Below are 10,040 nucleotides of genomic sequence, written 5' to 3'. Positions count from 1 at the left end.
CTCCCCAACTTTGTGTCATCTGCCAACCTGCTGATGGTGCACTCCATCCCATAAAAAAAGATAGATCGAGACAGAGATAGAAGACACAGAGAATTTCTGCAAGGAGAATAGCTATCAGAGGCAGTATATACCAAGAAACTGTGATTAAAAAAAAATAATTTAAAAACACTGCATCCCTTTCTGCCATATTAAAACAGCAATCATAGGTCTTAAGCAGGTAGAGTTCTTACATGTTGTCTTACACGGTTCCCAAAAGAACGGAAATGATTTGAACTCCAGCCAAAGTCAAATATTTAGAACAGACAAAACAGAGATGCAGAGGCTCAATAACATCTCCAATTATGACAAGTCTTTTAGTGAATTTGGCAACTTGGCAAATCCCCGTGCTTCCCCTTCTTCAAGGGGGAAAGAAGAAAAAGAACAGAAGAAAAACCCCACCAGTATATCAACCCTCCATCACCTTCTCCTCTTAAGAGATGTTTAGAAAAGCTTTCCAAGTGCCTCAGCCCACTGCCTCTCAAAGACCATTTCCCATGTCCTGTGCTTGAAGAAAGCAAGAGGAAATGAAGCACAGACAGTGGGTGGAACAACCCTTTCAAGGAAAATGCACATTAAACTGAATCTACTCAGAAAGCAATCTGCAAAAAATTTTTAACTCATATCTCAACACAACTGGAGAAGACACAGCTAAGAATCACGGTTGTTTGCTTTATGATTAAAGACTCTGTACTTTATTCGCAACTGCAGGTCTCTGGTTCTAGAGAAAACCTCTCAATTATTAGAAATTGATGGCATAGTCATCTTAAAAGTCATTTTCTATTAAAATAATTAGAAAAAAATGTACTTAAAAAATACACAGAGGTGAAATACAGTAAACTTGTGCATGTTTGTGTCTCACTTACAGTTTTGGCTTGGGCAATGGAAACGCCACAACAAATTTACTATTATTTAAAGAAAGGATTATATTGACCCAACCCTAAGTTACTGGCAAAGCAATTCAAAAACATTTAGGTATTTTTTAGCCTATAAGCATGACAGAAAGCAGCACAGGGTTAGCTTAATTGAAAAAGCATTTATCTGGGAAATGTACTGGGTCAATAAAGATGTTGTTAGAAGAGAGATCATAGTTCACAGAGTATATCAAGTTATACTCATCACATGGCAACTCATAAAATACATACATACTTGGAAAATACTCAGCACTTACATCAAGTTGCTTTCCTCAGATCTCAAAAAATGGAAAACTGAGGGACATACATTAATAAGCTTAAGTTATTATTTTGTTAACTTTAGGGTGGCAAAACACTAGTCAGCATCAGAGAGGCCTCCCCAAGGTCAATGAAGAACATCAGTAATGGAAATGAAGAAGCAGATCAACCACATCCAAACACTACATAAAGTCTTAGTTTAGGGTTAAAGAAAAATGCACTCATCCTCATTTCTCCTGTGCCCATTCTAAAGCTACATGATCATCAAAAAATGGATGTAAGACAGGAATCTTACCAACAAATATTCTCAGGATAAGGAGCATATGTAACCTCCCAGTTTGATACACACAGCTCCCTGCTGTAGGACGATGGCTGGGGTTCTCCTTTACACTTAATACTCTGACACTTGCAGGCATTAAAGTCCTTAAGGATGCTGTAAGGAAGAAGAGGATTTTTCCACATTTTTACATCTGAAAATGCTGCGTATATAATAAGAAAGACTGGGAATAGTGATAAAGGGTTTTTTATTTTAATAACATGACCAAGATAGTACCTAAACAACAATGTAACATATTATGCATTAATGGCATATGAACAGTTGGTACCACAGGTCTTTGAGATCTGTTTTCTTGGAAACAAAAAAGTCTTCGTTTAAACTGTTCCCTGCTTCTACTGACGTGAACAGCAGTGACTCATTAAAAAAAATTTTAAAAAATCAAAGCCTGAGAGCACTGGAAAAAAAATGACAGTTCCCTAAACACATCTTTATGTAATTACTGCTGTTTTCAAATCAAAGAATCAAATGAAATGAGAGTGCAGACTAATCCTTTCCACTAGTATCAAAACCAGCCAATTTTGCCTTGAGTACCAGAAAAACTTTTATCATGCTGCTATTCTTACAATTCAAAACATTAGTTTTTCACCCATTCCTAAAATAATCACAGCACTTAATTATATCTTCTAATATTATGAGTTGACTGACAATTGATGTATTTACAGAAAATTTAAACAGGCCCAGAATAAAAGATTTCTCAAAAGACAGCAACAGAAGGGCTGGCATGGATTCAGAGACAGTACAAATGTGTATATTACTGTGTAAAAGAAGGTCCAGTCCAGACAAACTCTATTACACTAGCATGGAAACAGCATACATTATATTCAAATGGCTAGACTCTAAAATCCGTGCAACATGCTTGTTTCTCAGTTGTGCTCTTAACATAAAGACAGAGAAACACACACACGAACACCAAACAAACATAACCCCCAAACCTCAGATCTTTACCTTACCAGAATTCAAGTGGTGATGTCAAACTGCCAGCATCTTGCAGCAGAAAGCATTTAAGGAAGTTAATTATACTTTGACAGTTTCTTTTTAAAAATGCATGCAGAGCAAACTTTAGCCACCATTAAGCAAGCTACTACAAATACCTCACCCCACAAACCTCAGTCCTGGTTTCCTGTTTTTCCCATCCTGTTTCACGGCTCTATGGAGCACATCCTACTAAGGGCACCAAATAACTTTCTAATTTGTTAGGAGCCTCAGATTCACACATAATCTAATCTTATCTAAATTAATTGTCAAGAGCATGGAATCCACCACATCAAATCCATGCTAAACAAACTAAAATCTTTTCAGTACTTGATAACGCAACTCAGAGATGCCTGCAATGCAACTCAGAACACATTCCCAAGGAGAGTATCCCGTCAAAACTGTACACAACACATCAGCAGCTACAGAAGAAACTTCAGTGCTTATTTATTCTTTCAGTTTCACATCTTAAAATGTTATTTCACACTCTGAATTCAGTAAGCATGGTATGTAACATTACCAAATTAGGAGAGGAGGCAGATTTCATCCCACAGTCACTACTCAGAGTAGCAAGCAAAACTTTCTCCAACATATCAAAATCCTGCAAGAAATTCTACACCATGGACTTGCTTGAAACCAGTCTCAAAGACTAGCTCTCTTAGATAACTTGGAGGACAAAAAAATGGAGGCAATTTAAATCAGAGAGGCTATGAAGAATTTTTAAAAAAGCATGAGATGTTATGTTGTAATACAATTACTCTTCTGCTTCCCTTTACACACTTTGTGGTAGTAAAAGATGCTCACAAAGTGTCCATAGAAAACAAGAGGCCACATGCATTTTGCCTACAAATGACTGAATGAAAGACCTGAATAACTTCTGACACTAGACCTACACATATATCTATAACAACAGGTAAGAGAGATATATAATGTGTATCTATCAGCTATGGCCAGGTCAGTCAGTGACCCTACTCAGTTGAGATGATTAACTAGCAGTGTAATTTGCATCCACTCTGACAGCTTGGTAATTAGACCATTTGCACAGTAGAAAAATGGAGACTTCAGTAACTCGTATTCATGAGATTATTAGTCAGGCCTCCTACTAACCTACACTGATGGACTGGATCCCACACAGAAGAGAAAGGCTCCGTATGCCAATTAATCCCTTAAATAATTTCTCCACTCAAAGCATAAGAGGCTAAATGCACATTTAGGAGAAAACTTACCAGAAGTAAAGCAGACCAAATCCACAGGTCAGAGTAAAAGAAGAAAGGAAGAAGAACCAACATAAGCAAACACAGGACACAGAGATCAGTTGCACTGTTATAGTTAAACGACACCAAACAAGACAACAGACAAAACTTACTAGGTTGCCATAGATTTCTCTTGAAATGTTACAAAAGCCATTCCCAGTGGGTTATTAAGAACAGTTTGTTCCTCTTTTGAATATGCTTCCATCAGTTCATTTCTAACTTTGGTATAATAATCTACAGCATCCTCCTGTTGGGAAATGGATGACTGTTACATGCAAGTTCCAGATGCCCAGTATCTTCATTAACATACAGCTTGCACAACCCAGTCCCTCTTCCTCATACTACTTCCACAAATTACAAATCATGTCACAAGGCAAAGATAAACAGGAAGATTTTCTTACACTTCAATTTTTGCACTAAGATTACATTTCAAAACGTAACTTGAGGGATGAGCTATCAGCAGTCAGTGAATAGAGTTGTCTGAAGCTCAATGAGACATAACACAACTGTTCTCTACTCTTCTAACAATCTACCTGGCCATAACTAAAATAGAACAATCTCTTACCCTTTCACATCCTCTTACTTCACAACAGCAGAACTGACCACATGGCTTAGGGTTGATTTGGACCCGCTTGCCATACTTCTGATGCAGGTGTTCATAGTAAGTCAGGCTTTTTTCTGCCTGTTTTCTGGACAGAAAATACATCCATAACTTTTCACAAGAAAACAGTATCAACATCAAGCTTAGGAGGAATATAATCCCCAAAAGAAAACATTGCACCAAGGACTGATAGCAGATTAATCACTCACCAAAGATATTTACATACACTTCATTTTGCTTACATATATATAATTTATTTTCAAGTCAGTAATAGCACTATACAGCCTACACTTGTAGTGAGGTTCCAGGAAAAACAGAACCCAATAGCCCTGAAGATAACATTTATCTCTCCTGTAACACTGGCCAAAGAAGCAGGGTTACAGAGTTATTAAATCAATAGTTCACTTTTTCACTTTGCACTGCCTGACAATAAACAAAATAATACCATAAACAAATACTCAGCAAGTCAAAACTTATCTTATGCAACACAAAACGTACCACACCTCTAAGAAAAGGGTTGAACCCCATAACTCACTGTTAAACACAACTGAATTTAATTGAAGTACAGACCAGAACTTTAAGCATGGAATTAATTTCTAGTATGTGAAAGCTTAGTACTCCTGGTACATGTTGATTAAGGACTGGCAAGACATTAATAAACTTATGCTTAACTCATGTGTAGATTAAAAGAAGTACCTTTTTTTGAAGAGATAAATAAGCTTGGCTACATCATAACACAGCTGGACCTCCAGTACAGTGCAAGTTGGGTAGGCATCACTGAAAGGAAACAGTACATGAGAACAACGAGAACAGAAAGTACAATGAAGAAACTGGTTCAAAGAGCATCACTGATATCTGACATCTCAATTACCCATTTCTTTTCCTAATGAGTCATCACAGAGCAGAGAGTTGCACAGACACAGTTGCTACAAAATACTTTCACATGACATGCACAGCATTATTCCAAGTAAAGTTCATGCGGGAGCATGAATGGAAAGCGTGGATACACAGCCACTTTGTTAGACTCAGATTTTAAGATCAGCTAACTAATTTGACTGAAAAATGGTCTTTTCTCAATTCTAGCTAAGGAATAAACTATGCTTTTAGAAGACAGATACTATAGTATGAATTTTAAACAGTGCAAAATTCAAAAAACTTGTCTGCTTGAGCAGGTAAAACTAGTAGGACAATTTTAAATCACCTGTTCCTAAATAAAAGGTGGAGACTTTTTACAAGGACATGTAGTGACAGGGCAAGGAGGAATGGCTTTAAACAGAAGGTAGGTTTAAGATTAGATGTTAGGAGGAAATCTTTCACGGTGAGGGTGGTTAGGCACTGGCACAGGTTGCCCAGAGAAGCTGTGGATGTCCCATCCCTGGCAGTGTTCAAGGCCAGGTAGGAGCAACCTGGTCCAGAGCAGTGTTCAAGGCCAGGTAGGAGCAACCTAGTCCAGAGCAAGGTGTCCATGCCCATGGCAGGGGGTTGAAACTAGATGATCTTTAGGGTCCTTTCCAACCCAAACCATTCTATGATTCTAATGGTATTACTCAAGCATGGAACTTACTTGAAATGGCTTTGTATTGTCTCTTCCTTTGCATTTTTTGGAAGACCAGTTATAAACAATGTGCACTTAACCTGCGAGAAAAAATGCACATCAAATTTTGAGAAACCACACCAGGATACAGAAAACAAGAATATAAGGAAGGCAGTGACGCAGCACAAGTAGCTGTGTGGTAGAGGGGGGGAAAGGGTAGGAAATTTTGATTATGGTGAGAGCTCCATCTATTTAAGACAGCACCATATTCACCTTCTACACTGGTAATAGATTACAGCAAATTTTCACAAATCCCTCCCCAAGCCCTCCTTCTCTATCCATTTTCACAATTCACACACTTTCAGTGATTTCAGATATTTATGTCACATTAGCAGAAGGCATCTTAGCAATTTGCATTTTAGTGTTCTCCAGTTGCAAACATGCTCTATGACTTTTTTCACCCCAATACAGAAACTTACTATGTTTTCTTCTCTATATGTGACATACTTCATGTGATGTCTCATGAAGACAACAGTCAGAATCAGGTAAACAACAGCAAAAACTGTGTGCAGCCAAAGAAGGTTATTGCTGTTGGACAAAATGTTATGAATATGAGAAACAGGACGAACCAATTGTCCAACTGATACAAGCAAACATCAAAATGCTAATCAAATCAGAACCTCTCACTGAACACAAAACAAGGAAAAAGGTAGTTACTGGGAGTCATCTACTTATGCAGATATCTTGAACAGCCAATAGGGTTACTTGCTTATCACAAAGTTCTATGGCTAACAGACCTACAAAGAAAACAATCTATGACATGGACATATTTAGGCAGTGTTCAGCTTGCACCTTCTCATTCAGATGACCAGTAGCACACATGGTGCTATTTACCAAGATGTCCTTTATTTGCCTTATTATTTACTGTGCTGAGTGCATAATTGAACTCTTCTGGAACACAATCCTTACTCAAGTTGAACACGGCCTCATACAGGGACTAAATTCTGCTTTTCTGATAGCTCCTTCTTCAAAGCTTACAGAAGTTCTGTTTTGTGACCAGCTCTTCAGTTTTGTGAATACCATAAATAATTACAATTAGCCTAAAATACAGGAACTCATTTTACAGATAAAAAAATCCAACCAAGCAAAAAAATTCCTACAAGTTACTAGGTGTTGAAATGTGGTTAAAGAAAAAAATGCATTGGAAATGATTTGCCATAATATCATGGATGAATGTGGATTGATCAAGTAATAAACCAGAAGACTTGTACAGCTTTGTATTTCAGCTATTTTACAGACTGTTTTTAAAACACGTAGAAGTCATTTTAATCTCAGATGGGAGAGATATGCACAGACATAACTCTAACGTAAGGGAATTTAAATCATCCAAGTTACACATTCTAGCAAAGCTGTCAGCTTTACTTTCCTTCTGAAGCACAGTTTCTTTTAATGTGGAAATTTCTGAAAACAGTAGTACTAGATGTGCAGTCATTAGCCAAGAGAAGCATGTGCTGTAAGAAGGAAGAGTTGAGACAGTAGAAGCCAAGTCTCAGGATTTCTTATCCTTGCTGTAAGTGCACAGCCTGAAGCAGAATGTATCCCAGTTTCAGTTGATGAAGTGTGAGTAAGTTATTCCAACCCCATAAGCCATGCTGCTTCATGTGTTTTGAGACTATGGCAAGCAATAGACATAAGCATAAAGGGACTCTGTGAAATTTACTTACCCAGTTTGTAAGTTTACTATAGTTGTTCTTCCAAAACTATAGGGATCTTTATCTAAGAAGAACAAAAACAAGTAGTGCAATTAACTAGTGCAACATTCACAGGTAAACGAACTGTCAGAAAGTCAGCTTTTATTCTATTTTCTAAAGATGCTGATATATTTCTTTTTAATGCTGAGCAAGTTCATTGATGAAAGATTTTAAATCATAATCAATGCTGAGTTGCTCTGTATTGCATTTCAAAGTTGGAAAAAACCCCCAAGGATTATACCACATTCAAGTCATGAAGAGAAATAAGAGATTATTTCAAAAATTTGAATGCAAGATCTTAGCAGCAGTTCCCTTTCTCCCTCCAATCATATTTCATGTCCATTAACAATACTGTTTTAGGGATTTGAACATATTTCCTTCACATTTTTATTCCATCTTAAGTGATTTGTTACCTCAGGCTTTTAAGCAGCATTGAATCAGTGTTGACAAAACAGCGCTGACAATCTTACCAAGGTAAAAAATGAGAGAGTTTACATGACACTGCTCCTCTAAACTGAAGAGTATTTTAAAAATGATAATGCGAGTGAAAATTGAGCAAACAGTCACAAAGGGAAAAGAGTTAAGTGCATCTGGAAAGCTAAACAATCCTCTAGCACAGAATGTTAAACCGTATTTTAAGTTAAGTCATCACAACTGAAAGAACTGTAAATGCACAGAATCAACATACAGTGGAAGGGGAGGAAGAAGGGCAGAGGCACTAAAACTTTGTTCTTCCTAGCATCACGAAAATTAATGCAGAAAACCAGAAACTGTCTTCTCCTGTTTTACAAGGTCAGTCATACTTTGCCATTTGAACTAACAGAGACCATCTCTTGGTATTCAAGATACTACAACTTTTAACAAATTATAGTTAGAGAAGGACAGTGCACACAAATTGATGATTACTATAAAATCTATTTGGGTATAAACATACAGGTAGTAACTAGACCAGAAGAGAGAATTACTCTGAGTCCTTTGAAGGCAATGGCAACCCCCTCTCTACAAAGGAGATGAAAACACCAATTGTGCTGAATTTGATTCAGTAAAACTAGAGATGCTGGCTGAGAACAGAGGCGGAAAGCAAGGAGGAGAAGTGACTGCAAAGTGATAAAGGGTCCTTTGAATGAAAAAAAAAAAGAAAAAAGCAAAGGAAAAAAGAGATGGTCTTTAAGAAAGCAGATATTAATATAAGCAGAATTGCCAAGAAAGAGCTCATAAAAGGGAAGTCAGAGACAGCAATGCCACAAGGAAACAATACAAAAGGCAAAGGTAAACATACCCTATTACAGGCAAGGGGTATGTCACAAGGTTCTTAAAAACACAGGTAGGAGCAAACTGAAAACAAAAACTAGGACAGATTATTCAGGACAACAGAAGATAACAAATTATAGGGACAAAGATTAGCAAGATCAGATGCAATTGTTATGGTATAAAAACACACCAACACAAGCAAGTACCCTGCTTGAGAGCTTCTCAGAAAACCAAATGAATTGCTGGCTTTTTTCCATCACTATTTGTGGGAAATCGACGGGAGAAATGCGCACCCGATGGTGTCCAGCAAGACTCGTTTATTGATACATGAGTTACAGATTATATAGATTCATTAATGAGGCTCATATATATTGCAAAAGCAAGCTCATCATTGGCTGGCGCGATTAATGGTCAGCTACTTCCTTTGCAGCTTCTTAGATCTTGTGCAGCTGCTCTTACTCCCTTGTCCAACATCATGTAACTGATATAAAGTTGCTGACATGTTTATACCGTGTATGAACAACTATGCTTATTGTTCTCTTTACCATTACCTAAACTCTAAAAGTTACATTTGTATACTTTCTTAGCTTGCAGGACAACTATACCTATTATTCATTTTAGCATTACCTAAGCTCTACAGGTTACATTTTATTTACTAGGTTTGCTTGCAGCTGCAGCTGTGAAGACTCCTTTGTTTTCTGGAGAATCCTTCTTTGTTTTCCCAGAATAGTTCATCCTTGGGTTTGCAACATTGCTGAGCTTTCCCAGATAGCTTGTCCTTTGGCTGCAACATTATGCTGCAAAAATAACTTCTAATGCTGAGAAGCTAAACTCCTGAGGCCTACTTCTTAGTTATATGCTCAAAGCTCCCATAAGCCTTTGCTCGACTCTTGCTCGCACAATGCTCTCTGGGAGCTGTGCCCCTGTTCCCTTAGCCATTCTTCAACAACTATTCACCAAGATGATCAACTATGAATAGCTCTGTAAATATGATCTTGATGAGACTGATACAAAAGCAGCTATAAAATGGGCTTGTAAGGGCTCATCATCAAAAGGGAAGGATGTATACACAGGGTTTAACAGAGTTCCAATACAGAGAACTCAGTATTCCCATCAGCAATCTGAATGGCAGA

General features: G+C 37.5%; 1 protein-coding gene across 1 annotated transcript in view; it reads right to left on the bottom strand.

The window, feature by feature from the left end:
• Positions 1-1,499: 1,499 nt before the first annotated feature.
• Positions 1,500-10,040, bottom strand: part of LOC103800078 (CSC1-like protein 1) — a gene marked incomplete at its 5' end in the record, with an annotated part of 12,055 nt that continues 3,514 nt past the window's right edge. The window contains 7 exons of the mRNA XM_009072441.1: positions 1,500-1,641; positions 3,884-4,017; positions 4,336-4,459; positions 5,068-5,148; positions 5,936-6,006; positions 6,385-6,493; positions 7,630-7,681. Of these exons, the coding sequence (XP_009070689.1) occupies positions 1,500-1,641; positions 3,884-4,017; positions 4,336-4,459; positions 5,068-5,148; positions 5,936-6,006; positions 6,385-6,493; positions 7,630-7,681 (713 nt within the window). The remainder of the gene's footprint in view (positions 1,642-3,883; positions 4,018-4,335; positions 4,460-5,067; positions 5,149-5,935; positions 6,007-6,384; positions 6,494-7,629; positions 7,682-10,040) is intronic.

Source organism: Acanthisitta chloris, unplaced genomic scaffold (genome assembly GCF_000695815.1).
Source record: "Acanthisitta chloris isolate BGI_N310 unplaced genomic scaffold, ASM69581v1 scaffold41663, whole genome shotgun sequence".
NCBI classification, from domain to species: domain Eukaryota; kingdom Metazoa; phylum Chordata; class Aves; order Passeriformes; family Acanthisittidae; genus Acanthisitta; species Acanthisitta chloris.
Note: the sequence above shows the minus strand (reverse complement) of the source record. Positions and strands in the feature narration are given on the sequence as shown.